Raw genomic sequence first — 26438 nt, 5'->3', positions numbered from 1 at the left:
GTGGGGTAAACAGCTAAGGGTTTCTTCTGAGCCATGGAACAAATTCAGAAGTTGATGTCACTCCAACAAAATTGGAATTCCTCTCAAACATGACAATAGCTGGAGACTCTGAAAAACATGATCTTTTTCTTCAATGGCAAAAGAGGATCTGAGGTTGGGGGTGCTGCTGCACAGGAGCACGTGGTTCCTGGGTGGGAACAAGCTTCCGGCTTTCATAGGCTTTTTAGCTATAAAGACCTATCTGATGGCAGGCCTGCTCATGTGAAGTCCTATGTAGGATTGCACAGAAAACTGATGATGAACAAGCCTTACATAACACTAGAGTTACCAACTTTTGGTTGGGACGTGTCTGGAGATTTGGGGGTACAGCCTGGGGAGGGTGAGTTTTGGAGAGAGAGGGACCTCAGTGGGGATGTGATGCAACAGAGTCCACCCTGCACTGGAGCCATCTTCCCCAGGAAAACAGATCTCAGGAGATCAGCTGTAACTCTGGGAGATCTCCAGGTCCCACCTGTGGACTGGCAACCCTACAGAACAGCTCCCTCAGAGTTACTGAGGCAAAGATGACGAGTATCCCTGAGTAGGCTGATACCACCAAACTAATGGTAGCACATGTTGATTTCAGCATTCCTATAAAAAGGGGCAACGTATACAACAAGGACTGCAGTATGTTAATCTATTTTGACAGGAAGAATGATGTTCTTTCCCACCACAACTAATATGCCTAGGGGAATGGTTCAGACCTTATTCTATCCTCAGAACTTTGAGGGGGGAAAAAGTCTTACTGGAGCAAAGACAAATATTGCTTGAGACCGTGAGACGTGACCCTGCGTAGGGTATAAAGCCAGACGGAGAGGGCAGCCAACAGCAGACCATTCTAGTGAGCCAGAAAGAAGGAATGCCAGCCTGTATTCACATTTGTAGCCAAGCAACACACTACATATGTCTCTGAAATGTAAAAGGTGTGGACAGGTATCTCTTCCAGAGTGCTTCTTTATGATTTTAAAACTTCAGAAAGGAATACTGAGCTTCCTGGGCTAAGGTGAGACCACCAGCAACCCCCCTGGAAGAGCTACTAAGGGGAAGATTTCTGTCCAGAGTCAGAGTGAAGAGAGGAGGCAGCAGAGCTTCTGAGCTAGTTCTGCAGGGTGTAAACAGGGCACATGCCAGGGTCCCACAAATAACCAATGGCTTACTGCTTGAAAGGAGATGCCATTCCAATTCGTATAGCACCCTAAGCAGGTTTTGAGAATCAATGCTCCCTTCATCAGATACCTGACCAAGGGAGCTTTGATTCTCAAACGCTTCTACCCCTGGAAATCTGGTTGGTCCCTAAAGTGCTGCTGAATCTTGCTTTGTATGCATTATCACATCTTTCTTGTGGACAAAAGTAGTCATATTTAAGTAATAAACATGCCTTTGAGGATATGTTATGTATGTCTATAGTAATTATAGTTCTCTGTTACAGAATGACTTACATAAAAAATCTTCATACTAAGGTTGCCAGTTCTGGGTTGGAAAATACCTAGAGATTTAGGGAGGGTGGAGCCAGGGGAGAGCATGGTTTGGGGAGGGGAAGGACATCAGCAGCATACAATGTCATAGAGTCTTCCCTCCAAAGCAGCCATTTTCTCCAGGGGAACTAAGCTCCATCATCGGGAGATCAGGTGTAATACGGGGAGATCTCCAGTCTTCACCTGGAGGCTGGCAACCCCACTTCATACTACACGTTCTAAGTAAAACTGGGTCTTAAAACACACTTCACTCATCCCAAAAGGGAAAAAAAGCCATAGTGGTTCCCCCAAAAAACATAGTGATTTTTCCCCTGCTGCCTTCACATCTCCTTTCTTGATGCTGCAGAGAATGAGGGAGAATGAACAGTGTTGGGGTGTGTGGCAGAGCCATCCCTGTCTCAAGCTTTCCTCACAGCTGTAATGCCAGGACTCCCAGAAGATGGGGGCATTCAGCTGCATACTTGGCCAATAACAAGGAAGTATACATTTTGTAAGTGCAAACCCATAACCAATTTTTGTATTGCTTGGAGAATGTTGCGGGGGGGGGGGGGGAGCCTTAGCTCAGTGGCAGAACACACACTCAGCAGGTATGAGATCCAAAGTTCAGTCTGCAGCATCTTCAGCAAAAAAAGATCTATAGTGGCAAAAGATAAATGTCAGCTGACAAAGAGCACAGGGAGATGCAGCCAGCAGTAGATAAATCCAGACTAAGGTTGCCAGGCCTCCTGCCAATTGTCTCCATTACTCTCCACTGCTCTGAGCAATGGAAGGAGAACTGGAAATACATCTTGTGAATGCCACGTCCTGCTTGTTGCCACAGTTCCTCAAGGATTTGGGATGATCAGGTTTTAGGAGGCATCATACTCCAGGGTTCACCAGAATAGCTTTGGCAGTTTGACACTGAGCTTGTTGAGCTCCAGGCAGGTAGCCATGTGCACACAAAATGGCTAGATCAAAAACTAACATTTAAAAAGAAAAACCATGCCAGCAGCCGTGGTTCCAATATGTCACTTCCAGCCACACCCTGTAAATGACAATGGAAGCTCTAGGAATCTCCCAGAAACAATATGGTTTTATTCAGCCATAATGTAGTGATTTCAGCAACATCACAGATGCCACATGCTCCCCATGTTCTTGCCCCCCAACCCTCCTGGTGATTGCCAGGCTTGGCCCTATTAAGACAGGCCAAAGCTCAGACTCAGTATAAATGAGTATTCATAAATAAATACTCAGTATAAATGAGTATTCATTTGGAGTATAAATAAACTCCAAATGAAAACAAATATTGCTACTTCATTTCTTTTCTGTTAGTATCCACTCTTGGGAGACCTCTGTACCTGTTCTGGAGTGTGCTGGCTGCAGAATTAACAGCTCCATGACAAAACCTGTTCTGTATGATATATACAACTTGGGGCAATCCTAGAGTTGACAATACCACCCCAAATGCCACTTCCACATAGCACATATGGTACAAAGAGCAACACAGCAACTTGCTCCTGGGGCCATACACTTTGCAGTTCAGAATAAATCAACTGTCAGGATTTGGCTTCTTATAAGCTCTTGCAAAGTCGTGTATCAAGCAGCCAGAGTTCTGTAAAAACAGGGTTGTCAGCATCAGAGCTGTCTGCCTAGGAGTACACTGGTTGTCAAGAAAGGAAGTGGAGACAAGCCGACCAAGAACAAATCCATGCCTAAAAGATAAACCACACAGAACGAAGAGGCAGGCCCGAGTCAGCATGTCTGTAGGTCAGATTCTACTGTCTTTATCAGGTGAATCTTGGTGGGTTGGTAGCTGCAATACCAACCTTGGGCTATGTTAGAAGTGGTGCTGAGAACTGAATCGCAGTGCTGTCTTCTAGCAACTTGTGACAACAGTGCAGAAAGCACGAACCCACTAGAAGAAGAAGATATTGGATTTATATCTCGCCCTCCATTCCAAATCTAAGCATCTCAGAGTGGCTCACAATCTCCTTAATCTTCCTCCCCCACAACAGACACCCTGTGAGGTGGGTGGGGCTGAGAGGACGCTCACAGCAGCTGCCCTTTCAAGGAAAACCTCTGCCAGAGCTATGGCTGACCCAAGGCCATGCCAGCAGGTGCAAGTGGAGGAGTGGGGAATCAAACCCGGTTCTCCCAGATAAGAGTCCGGACACTTACGTAATCACTACACCAAACTAGCTTCTGGTTGTACACTGCCAGGCAGTCAGGATGTTAATTAAAGAAAATGCATATGTGCCTTTAGAACTGGGGAGGAGCACTTTGGTCATTTGTATCCTGCAAGTTTCTCTGAAGAGCTCAGATTCATGTACAAGTAGCAGGACTCCACTGTTCTTCAATAATTTTTTTTTTTGCAAACCCAGAACTTAGGTTTTCCATTTGAAAGGGTCTTTTTATATATTTCATTTGACCTCTGAAATATAAATAGTGAGTTATTAGTGCATTCAACGAATATTTTGCAAAGTTATAAAATACAGAGGGGAACATGTACAATGTCAGTTCTAGTTAGTGACATCTCAAAGGGAATATACTTTCTTAACAGTCACAAGTGATGAGCTGTAACAGTCCCCCCCAAATTAGGAAATCAATATAATTTACACAGGTTCCCAGGGTTAGGTGGGTAACTTTTTTCTGAAATTGTTAACCTTTAGCCATTTTGTGTGCATGTGGCTTCCTGCTTGGGAATACACTTTTTAAAATTTACATCACATATAAAGGGTGAAGTCTCAGAAAACTGAGCATACATGTAAGACGAGTTAAAAGCCCTGCCCTTTCTTCATCTCACCTTGCCATGCTCAATTGCTTTAACCATGTTTCTTCTAGCCTCTTTTTTATGTATGTACTTGATTTATATCTGTAGTCTCAACAGTTAGGTCCTTTAAGCAGCTGACATTTTAAAATAAAATCTAAAGCACTACTGAGCCATTGGTTGGCCCTTCAGGACGAATGGTTGGCCACTGTGAGAAACAGGATAGAACTCTGGTGTGAATTATCCAGGCTCCTCTTATTTTCTAGACTTTTCCTGAATTGCAGTAGCTGAGTGATGCACATGGGATGGGAGAAAATGTTTCAAACAATGGAGTGTAATGAAGTGAGATTTACTTCCGTTTACTTCACCACCACGTTTAATGTTGTTTAAAAAATGGATCCCTCATCACCTCATTTTTTCATAAGAAAGGACAGACACACAGAGCTCCTCATCACATCTAGTTTTGTATTCAGTCCACTTATTTCTAGCATTGATCTTTCAACAGGTGGTGCTGGTGTCTTCCATTCTAACACATCTGCCTAGCTTGCCTGCTTCATCAGCAACCAACCTTTTCCAGTGAAATTTGAACCTTGTCTCCCTGGCAGTTCACACAGCAGTAGGTGCCTGGCAGACTTTATGGACGGATGTGTTTTGAAACAGAACTTCAATGATAGCATGCTCCATTTGGCTAATATAGCAGAGTCAGTAAATGCACCATCTGTGTCACATTAAATAATGCACCAGCACATCAACAATTGGCAATATTTTGCCTTAGTTTGATTTGACATATGTAGGTAATACACTCACTGAGCCCAGTTCTTTCCCCCGCAAAAAAAATGTTTTGAATAATGCTGAACGTGCATTTTCAATAAAAGAGTTCCTGAACCCTCAACACAAGTAAGCGTTGGGAAGGAGTTGATTTGCATCAGCAGTGGCAAGGGAGAGCTGGGTATCTGATGTGAAGGGGAGAGCTGGGTATCTGATGCTGTGATGCATTTGGGGGTGGGGGATGAAGGCCATTATAAGAGACAGTATGTGCCCCACCCCTTTCTCTTTCTGACCATCAACAAGGGAGATGCCCTCACTCCCTTCCTTTATTTCAGAGTGGACATTAGCTGGTGGTTCTCCCAGACTAATAAGTTTTTGCTGTGATTTTCATTGGAAAGATGTCAGCACCATACTGGTCCTTTCCTCCCTCCTATGGGTGAAATCATGAATTAATGCATGAGCCAGGCCCTGTTCCATTTTTGTCTGAAATACTGTAGTGGCTACTTGCAACTGGTCCTTTTCTGTAATGGCACCAACACAGCAGAGTTCTCAAGGATACTCCCACATCACTTTTGTGTGTGTGTGATGCTCAGATTAAATATGAAGCAGGGAAAGGACAAAGATGTAAATTCGTATCTTAATAAAAGGCCATCAAGGCTACAATCATATACCATGTGATTCTCTAATCAGGGTGAAAGGTGTGTTTACTAAGCTTACTGAGACAGTCCCATTCATGCCTCACTCTTCTGCCCTCCCTGTTTATGCTGAGAACTGTGGCCAATCACTAACTGCTGTCACCCATGGCATATGAATGCAGGTGTTCAGTTAATCGTATTTCCCTCCACAAAACAGAATTCTCAGCCTGGTTTAATGTTTAGCCACGATTCTTAGCATGAGGAAGGAGTAGAGAAGTGAGTTTGCAAGCCTGACAAAAAGCCAGTATCATACATATTTGCTATTAACTGCAACTACATTTCACAGTTGCATCCCACCAAATTCCTGGATTATTTGACATTTACAACTGGAACTGCTTGCTTTTAATCTACACCACTTCTTGAGTCTTATAACTGTAGGACAACTAGAAGTCCTAATTTCACTTTACATGTTGAGTATGTACTCAATATATTTTTGAGTATGTACATGCTCCACTTATCAACTGGGAATGGTGCATGTTTAAGTAGATGCTTCCCTGTGCATTTCTCCAAGGAACTAGTCCTTTCTTTACAACCCATACTGAGAAAGGCAGCAAATTAAACTTACATGCACTGGTCTTCTTTTTTGAGTATGCATGCTCAAGTACAAATTGTAAAGTGAGAAATATCCCTGAGATGCCTAACTAGGATTGTTCCAGCATACCTATTTCTAAATGAATTTGAACATCACCTACTAGGATCAAGTTCAAAATGATTGAAGAGATGCACAATAAGTATTAAAGAAAATACACAAGCTTTTGATAGATACGCATAAGATTTCGGACTGTTACAAATTACTAGCATTACATCAATAATCACTAGCATTAAGTAAATTATCACTAGCATTAAATAAAATTACTAGCATTAAGTAAATAATGCTAGTAAACCAAGAATTAGCCAAGCAAAAGAGCAATTGCCTTAGTATGAAAGATACACTGTATTGTGAAAATGGTTACTTTATTCTGGCACAGTACATGCTGAACTCATGTCATGATGTTTACCTGATATACTGAGTGTCAGATCTGATGCTCATTCTATTTATAGCACTCTTAGGGTTTCTTAAACGTCACTGCAATGCAGGTCATATGCTTAAAAACAAAATCCTTGACAGTAGAAGGAGAAAAATTAAAGCCACAATCACATTCCTCTAAAGCAAAAAGAGGCTATCAGAGGGGAGGGAAGCAACCACGAGGCATCCTTCCATTCTGCCTGGGTCCAGCTGTAGCTCATAGCTCTCTTATCCAAATATCAATGATGAACAATTATGCTATCGGAGAAAGCCATAGCCAAGCACTCTCCCATTATGCCTGGATTTGAGAAGGGGTCGTAACTCAGTGGTAGAGTATCTGCTTGCAAGCAGAAGGTTCCAGGTTCAAATCCTGGCATCTCCAGTTAAAAGGATCAGGAAGTAGGAGATGTGCCCTAACCTGGATGCTGACCAGGCTAGCCCAGTCTCTCATATCTTGGAAGCTAAGTAGGGTCAGCCCTGACTAGTACTTGGAAGAAGAGTAGGACAGATTTCGCACTAGGGTTTAACCCGAGGTGGCATCCCATTTTTCTCCGGGGCATTTGCTGAATTTTGCACGTTACTCCGCATCCTCCTTCTGATCCGCAGCTTAACCATTTCCACCGAGTGGGATCTGGATGCTCATTTTTGCGGAGTTTCCGAAAACCTGCGGATCCAATCCGCAGAACTTGCAGTGGGAAAATCATCCCATTTCGCAGCGACTGCTTTTTGGGGCGTTACCCTCCATTGCCAGTTAGTTCTCCCACTGCCTCCCCCTTTGACATTACACGCAAATCATCAGCCGACATGTGCCCGTCCTTTTTTTTTAGGATTTTTACTTGATTGCATTACAACAATATTTCAAAGCAGCAGAATTCCATCATCCATTTTATCATACATAAGGGTTGATCCAAGTGGGCAGCCGTGTTAGTCTGAAACAATAAAACCAGGTGGTAGACGTTAACACCTTTAATCACGAACGGCATTCTTATGCTGGCAGCCTTGCTTGGGGGGGGAAATCTCAGCCGTTCTCCCCCGCATCAGCCGTAGAACCGAGCAGTGCGTTCACATAAGACTTCCGACATGTGCCCGCCCTTTTAAAAACATTTTTATTTGATTGCGTTACTATGATATTTCACAGTGGTGAAATTCCGCCATCCATTAAATGCAACACGTCATCATACATAAGGGTTGATCCAAGTGGGCAGCCGTGTTAGTCTGAAACAATAAAACCAGGTGGTAGACGTTAACACCTTTAATCACGAACGGCATTCTTATGCTGGCAGCCTTGCTTGGGGGGGGAAATCTCAGCCGTTCTCCCCCGCATCAGCCGTAGAACCGAGCAGTGCGTTCACATAAGACTTCCGACATGTGCCCGCCCTTTTAAAAACATTTTTATTTGATTGCGTTACTATGATATTTCACAGTGGTGAAATTCCGCCATCCATTAAATGCAACACGTCATCATACATAAGGGTTGATCCAAGTGGGCAGCTGTGTTGGTCTGAAGCAACAGAACAAAGCAGTAGACAAGTTCACCTTTAAGACCAACTAAGTTTTATTCAGAATGTAAGCTTTCGTATGCTCTTAAGCAGACTGAGTTGCCTTGCTGTGTGTAGGCAAACAACCAGCACCTCCATCATGGAATAAAGGCATGCCACACTTTCGATCTCAAGATTCTCCATTGTGAATGCGGATATCGCAGTAGAAATGGCTGTGGGGGAGTGGGTGGGTTCGTCCTTCAAAAACTCGGCACAGGATGCTAGAGCCAATAGTAAAGCTGAAACATCACACATGATGCAGTTAGCCCGCGAAAAAAGGGGGAGGGACCCCATTCACGTTACTTTTGTTACATTGTTATGCAATAATTCAACCACGCATGTGCTTAAAAAAAGGGGGGGGATTCAAATTTGATTGGCATGACTTTGATGCCAATCCAATGCTAATGCGAAAACAATCTGGCACAGGGCTACGCACAAAGCGACCTCGCAAAAGTGACCCTGGTGTGAAATCCACGAAAATTATCCGGAAAGAATCGCTCCACAGATAAACGATAGCAAATGCTAAATGCAAAATCGGTCTAGGTTTTTTATTCCCTACTTTTTTCTACCTCAAGGAGTCTCAAAGTGGCTTACAATCACATTTCCTTCCTGTCCCCATAACGGTCATCTTGTGAGGTAGGAGGGGCCGAGAGAATTCTGAGAGAACCGCAACTGGCCCAAGCTCATCCAGTGGACTTCATGTGGAGAAGTGGGGAATCAAACCTGGTTCTGCAGATTAGAGTCTGCCACTCTTAGCCACTACACCACACTGGATGTGAAATCATCACAGAAGTCCAGGATTGCTACGGAGAGGCAGGCAATGGCAAACCACCTCTGTTTGTCTCTTGCTTTGGAAACCCTAAGGAGTTGCCATAGGTTGTGTGTAACTTGTCAGCATTTACCATCACCAGCAGAAGAGGTGTAAGATCTCTGCCTCAGCCCTGAAGAGCTTTGGTAGACTTTGAAAGACCAAGGATCTGATTCAGTAGAAGACACCTTCAGGTGTGTTCTGCTACAACCAAGAGCTTCATGGAGCAGACACCAGTGAGAGGTGGTTCCTGCCTGATATGCTTGATTCTCCAGCAATTAAGATCCAAAGTTCCAACCACTGCCCCTGTCATGAAACAGCTTAACATTTCTGTCCCATTGTTCACCTTTTACCCCCAATAAGAAAGGGCCTCTTGGCCTGAAGGGAAACATTCTTGATGGAAACCAAGGAAGGAAGGATAGTACAGAAGGAAAATGAGAGGGCCGCTTTGTTCCAGGTTCGCAAATGAACTGAAACATACTGCACCTGCCACTTGATGCTCTCAGGAAAGGAGGTAAAAGCTCACCCAACCACAGTTTATACCTACACTGTGCCCACATTGCACAGGAATGCCTGAAATTTGGGAGGTAGTGACTCCTTCAATGAGGGATATAATCCTCAACAATTTTATCCCTGTTAGAGATGGGAGTGAAAATGTTACAACTAGAAATCTATTCTCCTTTAAACAACTATCAGATTGATTTCCTAATATAGTTTTAATCCCGACATTAATCTGGCTAACACTTTAAAAACAACAACAAATGATCCAATTCTAACTTGCGGAGTCCGCTTGTGGAGAGGGTGGGATAGAAATTTAAAGTAATAAAATAAAATAAATAAAATAAACTTATTTTTCACACCCAAGAAAACAACTGCATGGGTTAAAAGATGTTCCAAAGACAGTCTCCTTAACAAAGGCACATGAAACATTGGATCTGTTGTAGAGAAAATAACGATAAAAACAAGATATTGCAACATAAAAGATATCACAAATATCTTCTAAAAAAAGGTAAAGGTAAAGTCCCCTGTGCAAGCACCAGTAGTTTCCGACTCTGGGGTGATGTTGCTTTCACAACGTTTTCACGGCAGACTTTTTACGGGATCGTTTGTCATTGCCTTCCCCAGTCATCTACACTTTCCCCCCAGCAAGCTGGGTACTCATTTTACTGACCTCGAAAGGATGGAAGGCTGAGTCAACCTCGAGCTGGCTACCTGAACCCAGCTTCCTAATAAAGCTAGTTAACGATGTCATTATTTCACTATCTAAAATTAATTTACCCATAAATACAGTCAAAGAAGACAGGCAGTATCAATGTTTCACTGTGGAATTTTTGCTGCTTTCAATAATCTGGCAGTCATGTCCCCACATTTCCTAAAAATACTGCCTTTAATAACTCAATAAAAAAACAGATGGGCTTTTCAGTATTGCAAGGCCTACGGTCTGACCAGGCTTCCGAATCAACCCATGAACTTCCCCAATCTATTTTTTAAAGCCATTGAAACTGACACCACAATCCGAAGTTACCATTTGTTTTCAAAATGACAGGAAATAGACAGTGAGATCCCAAAAGGTTTGTACTGGGACCCATGCATGCTATAAATGTTAAGTGGCAGCATTTCCTTTCAGATGCAAGGCTGATAAAAATGTAATATGTCCTGCTAAATGTCGATATGCAGTAAAGGATACTTTGTAGGTGGAATTGTAAGATTCTGCACAGTTTTTATTATTCAGTCCTACCCATCTGCCCACCTATTCTTCTAGGTACCAGTGGAACCAAGGTATGACAGGATCTAACCTACTGAATTTTGCTGGTCTGAAAGCTAAAACCAGCTGGACCACAGCTTTTGTTCTAAGCCTGGCCATGACTTATGCCTCTCCTTCATTCTGCAACATCACACAAAACAAACAACACTGTAACTAAAAAATACCCAGATGGCCAGAAAATTAAATGTAAAAAGAATATGCTGCATAGAACTGACAACCCCAGTATCACTTGTCAGCTAGTTTCTATGTTTATGCTCTCCAACTTACTCTTGCATCTACTTCCAAGTAACAGAATATCCTGGACCAAGCACCGGAAAGTAGAGCAGGTCCCAGAACTTGGAAGCTACTATTGTGCCGCAATCATTTTTAGAAGATTATGGACATGGACACTGACATCAGATATTTCAGTGACGTAAGGATGACGGTTTATTGACGAAGGCAACATTCTTAAGTTACAGTGAAACAAAGTCCAGCAATGGCTTATAGTGGCCTTCCAATGATAACCTAAAAGTGTGAATGAAATCAAAGTGCTGAACTGGCAGTATGCAACATTAGACCACAGTTCCTATTTCAGCATCTCATTTATGAATCTGAATGATGATTAAAGGTTAACAATAAGGTGCTTTACCCCCAAAAGCTACAATTTTAGGGGGTTTTTAAAGGTATAACAAAAAAGATTTGATACACTTGACAGAACTACCTAACATCCAGGGATAAAACTGTTCTTACAATCTAAACGCAGATCAAAGGCTGTAATGTCCAGAAAGGAGAAGGAATTGGATTAAAGTTTGCATTAATACATATCTACCCTGACCTTGATCCAGGGAGGCTGGCATGCAGCAACAGGCGTAATCCTGCATACTAGGGTCTCCTAGCCTTACAGTCAGCAAGGCTTGTACCGCTCAAACAAATTATTAACACTGCCAGAGCTGTAAAAAATTTATTTATTGGGATAGGGTTAGCTCCTATCTAGTAAGGGGCAATGTGTGGTTTTGTTTTATGCTTTGTTTTATTTTTAATGACACACCACCCTTTTGCATACATAGGCTCAGTCTGGAAGGTATTCCTTCATAAAAGCAATTCCTTAGTGCAGGTTGTTCTTGCTGGACTGGAGCACTTTTCTGCATCAGAGCACACCTCAAACTGGCATACAATCTGGATTCAAATCATTTTAATGGAAGTGAAATATTTGTACAATAATAACAAGTACACTACCCTGTACATCCTAGCAGTCTCTTAGGCATATTATCTATCATGCACATATGGAAGAAACTTATAGTTACATATACAGATCTTAAACTGAACAAGGGTATAAAAGAACAGTAAAAGTTTAAAATGCGAATGAGATTTCGGAATGGCTCAAGGCATTGCCATTGTCAGCATGTTTCTCATTCATTATCATTCATTAGCTATTTCAAGCACTTTTCCCCAATGGGAGAAATGCCTGGAATGCAGTCTTATTTTGTTCCCCTTGTAGGACACTCATTTTAAGTGCTATTTTCTCATAATTTTTCTCTACTCCTAAAGATATTTACAAAGTATAAACATCTATGCAGAGTTACTAAGCCCACTGATTTCAGTGGATTTAGACTGTATATTCCATAATGCAAATACTCTTCTTGCACCAAAATTCTAGATTCAGCCATTTGCTAAAGTTCCTTTTAAATGTGATAATTTCTGATTAAAAATGTTAATTCATTTTTCTATTTTGCCGTTTCAATTTACATTTGATGTTCTTAAACCAAACTGATATGGTGAAGTTTATGTTAAACTGCTTATTTAGAAAGCTACCATTAGAAGACAATACTTCAAAAAACCACATTCTTCCTAGAGTAATTGTATTTGAATGAGAAATTCCCCTCTCCCCCCACCCATACTACAAACCTTAGACAAAAACTACAAATCAAGTGGACTGTCAATATTCACTCACTCTAGGAACAACTCAGGTACCTGTATGACTTCAAAAAGCGAAGCCTCTTCTTGTTCTTTGGGGATGAACAAGGGGTGTCCCAAACAAAGGCCATTTATCGGGCAGTGTCACACCAGACTGGAAACAACGCTTGCTTCTGTGGAGAGGCACTGCAACCGCAGCAGGAGGTGTCCTGCTCTACTCATAAAAGCACTTGTAGCTCCCTTGAGGAATGTCCCTTAGACAGCACTGTGCATCAGCAGTGCCAAAGCCGGCTGAAAGCACAAGATAGGAAGTACAACTAGGATTTCCTGCGGCATGACACTTGCCCTAAGTAAGAACAACTGGCAGCAATCAGGGTCTTATCTCATTATTCAAGGGAAACTGTTTATAAATATAGCACTGATTAAAAGCGAGCAATGGCGTGTGCTGCTGGAAACTGCCCACAGTAGAGGAGGGAGGTCCTGAGGTAGTTAATAGCCTCCTTAGCCTTTGCTGGCTTAGGCAGGCACATCGATATGTTTTCTTTTACTGACACCGATATAGGTTGAAATCAAACAAAAGGAGAGAAGATGCCCGCCATAAGCGCAAGGTGGTAACAGGTAAATACTAATATTTAAAAGACAAATCTAAGAGCTATTTTGCCTGCAGTCACCAGCCAGAAGTCCTCTATATATGGGTGGCACCAACTGGCCTACCAAAACTTCCTTTCCCTGCAGGAGATCTGTGTGGTTCATGCCATTTAACTGCCAAAAAGAGATACAAGGGGACACAAATAGGACTCTCTTTTCACAACTGGTTTTTTTCAATGAAGTGTGGAGAGACAGACAGGCACATAGAAGTGCATTCACACCAGCTTTGTGCACTTTCTAATTAATACATCACCCCCACATGTATATTTGTTGTGCTATTATAACATGCATACATATATGATGAAGTCCAATATAGGCCTGATGCCTCAACATATGCAAAGGATCTCCTGCTGGTGTTTGAATAAACCAACTTTGCAAAGTCCATTTCTCTATCCATCTAAGTTCTGCTTATCTCTTCCACTCTTGGAAAGGCATACATTTATATAACTAAGCAGTCCGCCCCCCCACATACACACACACTACGGCATAATCATTTATGAGGCATCAGTCACTCCAGGAGAGACAGTATCAGATGGGTAGATTATTTTCAGACCTTTTGGCAGCTTTTTCATCCAGAAGGCTTTGTGCCTTTCTCCTATTACAGTGAATGACTTTGACAACTCAACTCGGCTTACTGCAAAACTAGACACAAGGAAGACTCTCAGTTTGCAGGTGGCTGGTTTTTGGAATGCTGAAATACTACTTTTTGTAAGATCCACAGTATACTTTCAGAGGTTATCAAGATGGGAAGTAGCTGTGGTGCTGTATATAAGCAACACTGTTTGAAGTATGGGACAACAATGAATAGGGAAACCATGAAGACAGAGTAAAATAAAGATGTGATATTACTGTTATCTTTTTTATTTTAAAAGCATTCCTAAGGTACAAATCAGTAAAAAAAAAAAAGGTTACAACTTGGAAGTTTTCTTTCTGTTCATTTTAATCAAAAATTCACAACTGTACTTGACACAGTAAGCTTCCCATCTCCATACTGGATTATGATCTCAATTACCATTTGAAACACTCAAGGACACAGCAGTAATCCAGGCTAAGAAGGACAGAGTCCTGGCTGTAGCACAGTATGGCCCAACTCTTCCAAACTCCATCTTTGTGCAAGCCAGAAATCACAGTATATTTTATATGCACTGCTGCATGTAGAAAGTCCTGACAGGATATTCAGTCCATTCATATGAAGATTAACCTTTTAATATATTCACCTGTTCTTCTAGACTAAGGTACTTTTCCTCCCACAGAAGTGGTTCTTCTACCAAGAGTCACTTAAGTTGGAGGAAGGCTCCTTACTAGGGATGGGCAGAAACCTCATCATGAACCTAAATTCATCACAAAGATCACCTGGTTCATGGTTTGTGAGATCATATCTTCCACAAACCTCCCACAAACTGCCATATTTTTAATGGAGAGTCATGCAGTTCTTGTTGGCAGTTTGTGAGGCAGACACATTGGTGCAGATCAATTGTCAAAGCAGTGGTGGTGGTGGGGCTTCTGTAGTTCTTCTCCAACCCTGGAAATGCCAATAGTGGCCCTCCAAAGCACCACTGGCTGCCAAACAGAGAGCTCCCCCATGAAATGAACTGCTTCAGTAAACAGGAAGGTTCATGAAGGTTTGTGGTTAATGAGACTCCGTGAGTCATGATGAAGCTCTATTTTTCTGGTTCATGCCAATCACTACTCCTTACTTTTGGAGGAACTTCCCCTAGCCTAAGATAAAATATCCCCTATCCAGTCCAATGTTCCCGGCTTTTATTCAACAGTGAAAAAAGTACCACTCATTCCATGCTATTCAAATCTTTAAATTCCAGTTTCTGACATAGGTTCTCCTTGCTCAGGACAACACTTACAGCCATCTTTCCATGCAAATGTACTAAGTCGAATTTGATAAAAACATTATAAGTGGATGTCTGCTATAAAGAGGAGCTAAAATGGGATAAAACAAACAAAATCAGGAACATCAGTGACAAGGCTCACTATGACAGTACAAATTTTTTAAAAGTGCATTCATAGAACCTGTGTGTGTGTAAAGTGACATGTTGCAGCCAACGTATGGTGACTGAGACAAAGGTGGTTTGCCATTGCCTGCAGCTGTGTAGTAATCCTGGACTTTCTTAGTGGTCTTCCAAGTTCTGACATCAGGCTAGTCTAGGCCATCCACATCAAAGCTATATATTTTTCCCTGGAACAATTAACTGCCCAAATGATAATTGTGCACCTAGTTTCTGCAGATAGGAAAAGGTTATTTTTGTAATAAAAGCCAATTGCAGTTATTATGCAGTATTTCATTGCTACCAAACAATAGTCTTTCTAACTGCAGAGCAATCTGTTTGTTCTGAGAAACTATTTACTACCAAGTGTCATAATATTCATTTCACTGATTTACATATTATAAAACAGAGCAAAATAACTACAAATAAATATGGATGAAAGAACCTCTCTTCAAACCACAGATGCTATATAACTGCTATTCCAACTATCAGTGTACCAGTTAGCAATGTATATGTATATGAAGATAGGTATCTGTTCATATAAAGCTAAATGTGATCCCCTGTGCAAGCACCAGTCATTTCCGACTCTGGGGTGATGTCGCATCACGATATTTTCACGACAGACTTTTTACGGAGTAGTTTGCCATTGAGGGAGGGGCTGCAGATTAGGAATAATCTGCAACGCCTTTACATGAGTGGAAATCCACAATTCATGCAAGGGCTACTTTGGCTCTAACCCAATGACAAGCTTAATAGCATTTAAAGAAAAGCTGATTTTTTTTTCATACTATGGAATTGCAGAAGACTGTTTCAGGTCCCTCTCCAATTTGCATTTAAACCAATTAGCATTGTCAGCCTCAGTGATGTCAAAGAAATAAGCTTATTACCATTAAGATTCTTGTGAAACAAAATAAAGCTTTCCGCCGCTATCATAAGAAGGCCTACCTGGTGGTAAATCCCAATGAAATCGATGGGACTCCTAAATAAGCTTAAGATTGACGCATCAGACTAAACTACAAAACACTCATCAAAGAAGTGAGAGAATTAGGGTTGCCAGGCAACACTGGGGAGAGAGGGAACATGAGCAGCTGTCAGTGATGGGATGACATCACTTCTGGAGAAACCTCTCTACAAATCACCAAAATCTCTATAGTAAAACTACAGTTTTTGGCAATTCCTACAAAGGAATGAGACACCATGAGACATGAGACACCATGAGGCATGAGAATGCATTCTAGTGAGCTATGCATGTAGCTTGTGTATGGCAACACCAGCAATTTATGAAATGGATATTTTCATTTCCCAGAGTTTCTTATGTTCTGCATTCTTGATAATGTGTTTACTCAGAAGAAAGTCCCATTGAGTGCACCGAGCATCAGTTTCAAATAATTGTGAACAAAGTTTGGGAATTTTAAAACATTGCCACATGCAAGCAAATTACAGTCTGTAAAAAATATAGGTAGGTTATTACCCATAGCTCAAGTTTGGAGAAAGGGGGAAATATCTCTGTGTGTAATTATAGCAAATTTCTTCCATATGCATGCAGTGAAGCAATTATTGTTTCATTTCTGGCAAAAAGTGACTAAAATCCATGGATTTTTTTAAAAAAAATGAAAAGTTAAGAAATAGATAAACATTTTGTGCTTTAAAAAGCTCTACATTTTATGTTTATAAAATAGTACTCTGCGGGGCCTTTTTTTTTAAGAAAAAGAGCAGCAGGAACTCATTAGCATATTATACCACATACTCATTAGCATATTCAGCCACACCCACTGGGATAATCAAGTACAAGTGGAACTGGTGATAGCCGGCTTCCACTCCCCACCTGCCACCCCTCCCTCCATGCAGAAGCTGCAGCTGCTCCCACCAGACCTTTAAAAGCACTCACATACCCCAGCAGCAGTCCTTCAGAAGACAATGCCCACCAGGAAGGAAGGAAGGAAGGAAGGAAGGAAGGAAGGAAGGAAGGAAGGAAGGAGAGGGGGAGTGGGAGTGGGAAATAAAGCAAATAGGGAAAAAGAAAGACTGATGAAAGAAAGAAAGAAAGAAAGAAAGAAAGAAAGAAAGAAAGAAAGAAAGAAAGAAAGAAAGAAAGAAAGAGGGACTTTAAACACACGCACAGAGGAAATAGGAAGGAAGGGAAAGGGAGGGAGGGAGGGAGGGAGTGAAAGGAGGGAAAAAGGGAAGAAAGAAAGAGAAAGAAAGAAAAACAAAGAAAGAAGCAGAATGAAAGGGAATGGGAGCAAATTTAAAACTGCCCACCGTGCAGTGCAGCTTGGCCCCCTGTGCTCCTCTGGCCAGCAAAACATCAAGAGGCCACTGCACAAGTACAGCTGGGCCCCCTGCGCTCTGCCAGCCAGTGGGATGCCAGGAGGCCTCTGCGCAAGCACGGCTGGGCCCCCTGAGCCCCGCCCACCAGTGGGACGTCGGGAGGCCACAGGACAAAAACGGCTTGGCCAGCAGGACATCGAGAGGCCTCTGCGCAAGTGCGGCTGAGCCCCCTGAGCCCTGCCAGTCAGCCAGGAAGCTGCCTGGGCTGAGCCAGAATGCTGGCTAAGGAAGCCAGAACACTGCCCAGGCGTTCCGGCTCAACAAAACCCCTGGGACTCTGGCCTCACAACAAGTGATCTTCCATTGCACTGACAAATATTACTATAGCCAACCCTAAATTTCCATTAGTCTATACTTCTGGGAAGAAGTGGGCATAGTGGTTAGGGCAGTGGACCTCACAAGCAGCCAGATTTTTGCTGTCAACCAAAGAAGCCACATGACTATGGTATGCCTTGTGCAGCACCACTCTCCAAACACACACGTGCAATAAACTATTAATATTACATTTGTAACTATAACCTTTTAAATCAACAGAGTACCTCTGGTCATGTAGGGTTGCCTCTCCCACCACCCATGGTGGGGAGCCATCCTTTGTGCATAAGAAGAAGAAGAATTCCAGATTTATACCCCACCCTTCTCTCTGAATCAGAGACTCAGAGTGGTGAACGAGAGTCCCTTAATAATGAATTAATACCCCAAATAATAATAATATGACAGTAAAAAATATGCTTTGTCCTCAAATAGAGGAGTCTGTCGGAAAACTGCCGTTAGAAGCACAGATGGCCTTCAATGGGTGTGTGTTCACAGATGTGTATTAGGATAAGACAAAGGGGCCTCACTGAGAAGCTTCTTGCCGGAGCTGACAAAGGAAGGAGACAGGAGGACTGGAAAAGTACTAGAAGGAATTGCAAGGGGGTTGGGAATGTTGAATCAGATAAGCTTATGTGCCTGCCTGCTTGTTTTCTGTGTGAATAAAACTGGCTGTATGTAGAATAATTGTAACTCAGTCATTTTGGGGGCCCATGCCCGACTGGGTTCTGCCTAAGGTACCATAAAGTAAACCTCATTTCAAACCAGTAAGTCTGTGTGGACCTCATTATTTCTCTGCCTCATTTTGGTGCATTGACTGCCAGGAAATGAACGGGGTTAGGATATTTGCTTTCCCTTGGCTGGTTGTATAGCCGTCCGCCTTCCACCCTTGTGGCAGGAAGACTGGACTAGGCGCCATGGTCACATTTTTGATCAAGTCCAGCTCTCTCTGCCTCAGTGGGAGAAGGTGTCCGGTTTGCCAAACCAAGATCCTGCGCCTGGTTGTACCGATATGTCCAGGGAATTGGAAGATCTTCAGGATTGTGAGTATGAACTGTCTGGGAATTCTGCTTACCTCTCCTTATGAGAGAAGAAGGGTCTGAATACCCCTTAAGCTCTGTCTATTAGGCTCCGCTTTGGAGCTGAGAGCAGAGAAGCTAGGATCTGGAAGGATTCTGTGGTGTGTGTGAAGTAGAGGAGATGAAGCCTCTAAGCGAGAGGGATTTTCTCTTGTGCAGTTCCCAGTAGGGTGACCTCACTGGGTCACAAGAGAGAGGGAGTGAAAACCCCCAGGGCTCCCTGGCTGCCAGACCCCTTACTGGCAGCTCCTGATTTCTGTTTTCCCTAGAAGTGTCTTGTCTAAATGTCTGGTGTCATGGGGAACGTAAAAGCCAGAATTCTGGGGAATGTCAGAGAATGGTAGTTCCACATGGGCAGGCAAGGCTCCTTTGTCCCTCAACCTTCCCCCCCCCCCCCGAAAAATCTAACTTTCAAATTTGAATGTCTCTTAGAATAGAGAAACCTGGCTTTGTAAGGTAACAAAGACTTTTCTCCCCTTAATAAAATAAAGAAACAGAAAAGCAACGATTTGGACTAAAATTAAACAAGGCCAGTTCTAAAGGGTGAGGCCTGGAGATCTCCTGGAATCACAGCACAAAATTCCAAGCTGCAGACTCAGTTTTCTCTGCAGGGTAATGAAAGTTTGGTGTGAGTGAGAGCTCAGAGCCTGGTTCCCTTGGGATCTCATCTTTCTTTAGATTTCCATTCTAGATCTCTAGCAATCTGTCCTGCCTGGATACGGCAACCCTATTCAGGAAATAAAACTAACTGCAGAGAATGTGGCCTTGCCCAAAAGATCTCAGTTACTGTAACGAAGTCTGCCACCTGTCTGGCCGAGGTGGGTCAGCAGATTTGCCAACTGATAGTCCAACACGGGTCCCCAGAAACACCAGAAAGGTAGGCTGCCACCAGACTGGATAAATCCTTTCGCACAGAGGCCCCTGTCAAGCCTCTGCCTATTAGGAATACTCTAGAGAAAACCAAGCCACACAACTGCAGCAAGGGGTTCCCCAAGTCAGTTTTCACAGATTGGTAGTAGGCACCTCCAAAGGCTAGTGGGTAAGCTTGGCTTGGATTGTGGTGGCTCTGAAAGCAAATAACCACAAAAATAAACTTAAAGAAAGTTTATTTTACAAAATAAGCATGAAAACATTGGTTTTAGTAAGCCATACAAAATAACAACGTTGTTCCATATAACTAGCTAAATGGGTATAAATTCAGAGAGCTAGATATTATCATACAGAGTCCAAATGTCCAGATGGAATCCAAGGGTTTCCCCAAATGGAATCATGTCAGGAGATTGTTCAGCATAATAAACTCTAGTCTCGGTTAGGCGAGGCAAAGAAAAGCACTCATTATGTTATTTTTATGCCTCCTAGACCCTCGTGGTGTAGCCAATTAAGGCTATTCAGCTATCTCAGCACTAAAATTCAGTTGGTGCATGGCTACATTACAGTTAGCCCAAAAGAACTTAGGTTCAGCCCTTTTAAAATGCATCCAGGATGCAAACTAAACAAATACAATTTATTGCCATGATTGAGAGAGAGATTCAAAGAGTTGTAACTTTATTTTCACTTTTAAAATGCCAGAACCAAATACCTCTGAGAAAGAGAGATTAAACTAGTTTTGTTAAATATTTACTGCTTCAGTTCTATAAATTTCAGGCTCAAGGAAAGGCCTCTGAGCATGTACAAAGAGTGCCTAAGATCAACCCAAATTGGAGCCTGGTCTAAAGAAGTTAAAGACTGCAAATCTGCAGTCCTCCTGCCCTTCCCCCATTATGGAAGGAATGCTAATCCTCTTCTCCTTACTCAATCTGAAATCTTTAAAAGAATCAGAAAAGGCAAAAGGAATAATATTTTTTTATTTTTTTTAGAATGCAGTGCCCTGAGACATTAAGAAGGAAAGAAAATTTTCACCTCAAGTCTCTCCTCTTAAAGCACAAGCAACCAGGTGTCTTTAGAGAAAGAGACCCATCTTCTTTTATAAATCAGATCCATAACTAGCCAGGGAAGAAGAAATTTGGTCATTTGAAAATTGTGACTAAGTTGATGGAAAACTCCAGGTATCACCTTTTTCACATGCAAATAATGAAACACTCAGAGCTTGAATTTTCTCTCATAATCAGAAAGAAAATCTTGTCTCTGATACAAAGCTAATCCAGTCTCCTTAAGAGAAGTAAATTACCAACATCTTTGCAATGAGTCAAAGTTTTCTCTTTTACAAAGAACTTTTGTCCTAGCATCTTTCACTGGATCTTGGCTAGGAAAACTTTTGCAGACCCTCTTTAGCTGTTTTAGGAAAGAAAAGACAACCAAATTTAGTCTTAATTGTAAAAATAAGAAGTGTAAAATCTAAGCCCCCCCACCAGGCAGATATCTCATCACCTTCCCCATCTTATGTTTAAAAGTTACTTAACCTGAAAAAAAAACTGTATCCTGGAAAATTTATCTAGATCAGATAAGAGAATACTGGGATTAACTGCCCAGCAAGGGTTTTTTTTTTATTTTTAATGCATGTATAGCCTATTTTTTGGTAGTTGACATTACTAAGCCCTTCCCCTTTGTCCCGTGTCTCAACCCTGGTTGTTTGAAGTCTGAATGGCAGCGCATCATGAAATGTGGCACACACCCTCCAAGGATTGGGTGGTGTCAAAGGAGGGGGGAATTGATACCAGAGTGCTGCCGAATAAAGAGGGTAGTCTTAAAAGACATGGGGGGCCCTTTCAAGCTAGCCTATGGGCCCAGAAAGACCCCATGATGGAAACCAGGAAAACTCCATATTGGAAAGCTGGGCTGCATAGCCAAGGCATGCCTCTGAGTGACCTTCCCCCCCACACATACATCTTCTGTAGATGGAAAAATACTGAGATGTGCCATTGTGAATGGATAATCCCATCACTGTCTCTTGTCCTACCGTGACCCATCTTTACCCCATCTCTGTCAATATACTAGTTCGTCATCCCATTGTAGTGTCATTTCAGTCTTTCCTGGGAATGTCAAAACCAAATTGTCACCTAGCTGCCCTTCCTGAGTGGTCATACAGAATTAATTTGTTTAATGATGATGATGGTCAGTCTCCTTCAGACAAATAAGCTTTCAGAGACTGAAAGGGAGAATGAAGGAGAGCCCCTGAATAATTAATTAATACCACCAACAATAATAATATTTGCCATACTGAGTAAAAATATGCTTTGTCTTCAAACAGAGGAGTCTGTTGTAAAACTGCTGTTAGAAGCACAGACAGCCTTCAGTGGGTGTGTGTTCACAGATGTGTATTAGGATAAGACAAAGGGGCCTCATTGAGAAGCTTCTTGCTGGAGCTGATAAAGGAAGGAGACAGGAGGAATGGAAAAGCACTAGAAGGAGTTGCAAGGGGGTGGGGAATGTTGCATCAGATAAGCTTATGTGCCTGCCTGCTTGTTTTCTGTGTGAATAAAACTGGGTGTATGTAGAATGATTGTAACTCAGTCATTTTGGGGGCCCATGCCCAACTGGGTTCTGCCTAAGGTACCATAAAGTAAACCTCGCTTCAAACCAGTAAGTCTGTGCAGACCTCATTATTTCTCTGCTTCAGTGGTTTACAATCTCCTATATCTTCTCCCCCCACAACAGACACCCTGTGAGGTGGGTGGGGTTGAGAGGGCTCTCACAACTTTAATACCAATAGCTCACAAAGTAGAATTTTTGCTCACAAGATTCTGCAGCTTACGGGGAACATTAGCTACCCACCTGGATCTGTTCTAACCCAGTGATACTCAGTGGCTCAATAGCTGCCCTTTCAAGGACAACGTCTGCCAGAGCTATGGCTAACTCAAGGCCATTCCAGCAGGTGCAAGTGGAGGTTTGGGGAATCAAACCCAGTTCACCCAGAGAAGAGTCCATGCACTTAACCGCTACACCAAACCATGGAGCAAGGAGAAGGCCTTCAAATCAAACATATAATACAAATGTGTGCAAGCTTTTGAATTCTAGAAATGCTTCCCTAAATTAAAACCACCCAGGTTCTTAGATGGGAGCACAGAGGCTACAGTAAAGGATGAAGGGTTATTGGAGAGGACTAGCCCTTTACTATAATCTCTAGCATAAGGCTTGCAACTCACAGCTAACGTATTCTCAACTGAAGCTGTTGTAAGATTGGAATCCACCTGCCAACTACATGACCTACTGAGCAATGGCCTTGACCATTTTCCTAAAACATACACTGGGTGTCATTTTGAGGAACAGTACTTAGAAGAGTCACTGGTGACAAGTCAAAAACCCACATGTGGCTATTGAGCCACTGAGTATCACTGGGTTAGAACAGATCCAGGTGGGTAGCTAATGTTCCCCCTAAGCTGCAGAATCTTGTGAGCAAAAATTCTACTTTGTGAGCTACTGGCATTAAAGTTGTGAGCTACTGCATAAATTAGTGTGCTCTGGGGTCATCCTTCCTGAGCGAAGACAAATATATGTGAGCTGGAGGCTAAAAATCTGTGAGCTAGCTCACACTAACTCAGCTTAGAGGGAACACTGGTAGTCATGTTGATCTGAAGCAGTAGAACAAAGTTAGAGCCCAACGGCACCTTTAAGACCAACAACATTTTATTTAGGGCGAGAGCTTTCTTGTGCATGAAGTGTGCCAACAAATATGGGGGGAGAACAGTGGCCCACTGACTGGAAATATTCAATTTACATTCCAATTCCAAAAAAAGGAAACATCAAAGTCAGCAGCAATTACTGGACCATCACAGTAATTTTTCACTCAAGTAAAGTGATGTTCAAAATCTTACAACAAAGACTTGTTTCTACATACGGAACAAAAAATACCATATGTTCAAGCTGCATTCAGAAAAGGAAGGGACACTAGAGATCATACTGCAAATTTACATAGGTTATTGAAGCATATGAGAGAATTTCAGAAGAAAATCAACTTGTGTTTTATGGATTACAGCAAAGCTTTTGACTGTGCGGATTGTGAAAAGCTATGGTTGGTTATAAAAGAAATGAATATCCCACAACATCCGATTGTTTTGATGTGCAACCTGTACTCCAGACAAGTGGCTACCATTCGGACAGATATGAAGAAGCAGAATAGTTTCCAGCAGTTTCCAAAAGTGTAAGACAATGATGTATTTTATCTCTCTCTCTCTTCAGTCTTTATGCAGAACATATAAGGAAAACTGAATTAGATTCAGAGTAAGGTAGAACGAAAATAGATGAAAGGAACATTAATTATTTGAGATATGCAGATGACACCACATTACTGGCAGAAATAGTGAAGACTTGAAATGACTTCTGATGATAGTTAAAGCAGAAAGTGCCAAAGTCAGAAGGATCAACCAAGAAATCAAAAGGACACCAAGTCTGAGAATGATAGTCGTGAAGGAGCTAGAAGAGATTCTAAAATGTAGGAATGTGTTGCTGGTGACCAAGATCAGGTTAACTCTTGCCATGGTATTCTTCATTACTATGTATGGGCATAAAAGCTGGACAATGAAGAAAGCTGATAGGAAGAAAGTTGATTAATTTGAAATGTGGTACTGGAGGAGAGTTTTCAGATAATGATTCGGGGATCGGCGCAGGTGCTCTATCCCATGAGTGTGAAGCACAGAGACCACGAAGAAGATCAAATGGGTTCTAGACCAAATCAAGCCTGAACTCTCCCTAGAAGCTAAAAAAATGGAGGCTATTATACTTTGGTCACATTATGAGAAGACAAGATTCACTAGAAAAATCAATACTGTTAGGGAAAGCTAAAGGCAGCAACAAAAAGGGGGAAACCCAACACAAGGTAGATTGATTCAATCTAGGAAGTCATGGCCCCCTCGGTTTGCAAGACTTGAGCAAGGCTGTCAACAACAGGACATTTTGGAGAACATTAATTCATAGGGTCACCATGGGTCAGAAGTGACTTGACAGCACTTAATACACACAATTTACCTCATAGGATTGTTGTGAGAATAACATAGAGCAGAGGAAAATGATGTAAGCGGTTTGGGGTCCCCACTGGGGAGAAAACTGAGGTATAAATGAAGTATTTATTATCTTTATAACAAATTAACATGAATTTCAGTTTTAAAAACAAAGTAAAAATGATAGGTTTCTTCTGCCACATCAACTTACCCATACACTTGGGTTATCTGGAGGCATCCTATGTTCTCCTGACATCTGAGGGGCAACTGAAGGTTACACACAGGGCCTTTTTGGCTGTGGCACCAAAACTCTGGAACTCATTTCCCCATAAAGCTCACTTGACACATCCTTCTTAGCTTTCAGAATAGGCTTGCCATGTTCCTGCTTCCAGTGAGGAATGCCCTGCTTTCAGCCCCCAACTGCTGCTACTTCTCAGTAGGCTGGTGAAGTGGAGGGAGCAATGAAGAAAAAAAATCACCATTGGCACAGAAGTGTTATGTCACTTCCACCGGAAACCTAATTAATTAATATCACCAAATGTAACATCATGTTATTCTAGGAACTGGTGGAATTTTTTTGTTTCTGTCAATTCCTACAGCAATGTGACATCACTTCGGGTTTTTCTGCAGAAGTGGCATGATGTCATATTGTCAACAGTGCCCCATGTCTTCTTTTCCCCTGTCTATTTGCTTAGCTCAGAAAAGTTCTGAAGAAATCCCAGATCCATGGGGCTGGCTCACAAAAGCCCCGGCAAGCCCACTGTGATACACAAGTGGCTGCCTCTCAGCCTCAGCTCCCCCATCTCCTGTAGGGGCATAATAACAATACTGGGCTACATTATGGGGCTGTTACAGGCCTTACTCTACAATAATATATGGACTGCTTTGAAATATGAAAGTGTTATAAAATTACTATTTATAATGACCATTATATTAAAAAAAAGATGTACGTTCAGTCCAGCTCCACTGGCCGGGTGGTCAATTTATTTATTATTTTATTTATTTATTACTTTAAATTTGTATCCCGCCCTCTCCGCAAGCGGACTCAGGGTGGCTAACAATCAATTATATAAAACAATTTAAAAACAATAAAATACATTTAAAACATTTTGTGGTGCTATACACCTTGATATGGTGGGATCTCTCTTTTTCTGTTAATGATTCCATGATATTCGTAGCTCCTCAGCAGTGAGAGGGGGTGGTTCTCTCCTGGATTCAGGAGTTAAAGGCCTGTTGAAACAGTTCAGTCTTACAGGCCCTGCAGAATTGTGAAAAACTGTCAACTATGATTTCGAAGTGAAATGAATGTTTTTCCCATATGTGATCCATATATTCTCACCAGAATCTTAAAAGATGTACAATTCACACAGGAAGACATCTTTAACTTTGAGTTTCTGAAAATCCATGTCACATCCAGAATCACTTACATATGCTCATTTAGTTGCTCCATTGTTATCATTCAGTT

The 26438-nt window shown here is 42.0% G+C and overlaps 1 protein-coding gene across 5 annotated transcripts in view; it reads right to left on the bottom strand.

Annotated features, from left to right (window-relative positions):
• The window catches only part of PDE4D (phosphodiesterase 4D), a 596108-nt gene that overhangs the window by 215011 nt on the left and 354659 nt on the right, over positions 1-26438 (bottom strand). The window contains exon 1 of one of the 5 annotated variants that reach the window (XM_060235955.1): positions 12791-12984. The exons of the other annotated variants lie outside the window; for them this stretch is intronic. Coding sequence (XP_060091938.1) covers positions 12791-12864 — 74 coding nt within the window. The 5' untranslated portion in view covers positions 12865-12984. Of the gene's footprint in view, positions 1-12790; positions 12985-26438 lie in introns of those variants that run through there. 5 annotated transcript variants of the gene reach the window in all.

Source organism: Heteronotia binoei, chromosome 4 (genome assembly GCF_032191835.1).
Source record: "Heteronotia binoei isolate CCM8104 ecotype False Entrance Well chromosome 4, APGP_CSIRO_Hbin_v1, whole genome shotgun sequence".
NCBI classification, from domain to species: domain Eukaryota; kingdom Metazoa; phylum Chordata; class Lepidosauria; order Squamata; family Gekkonidae; genus Heteronotia; species Heteronotia binoei.
Note: the sequence above shows the minus strand (reverse complement) of the source record. Positions and strands in the feature narration are given on the sequence as shown.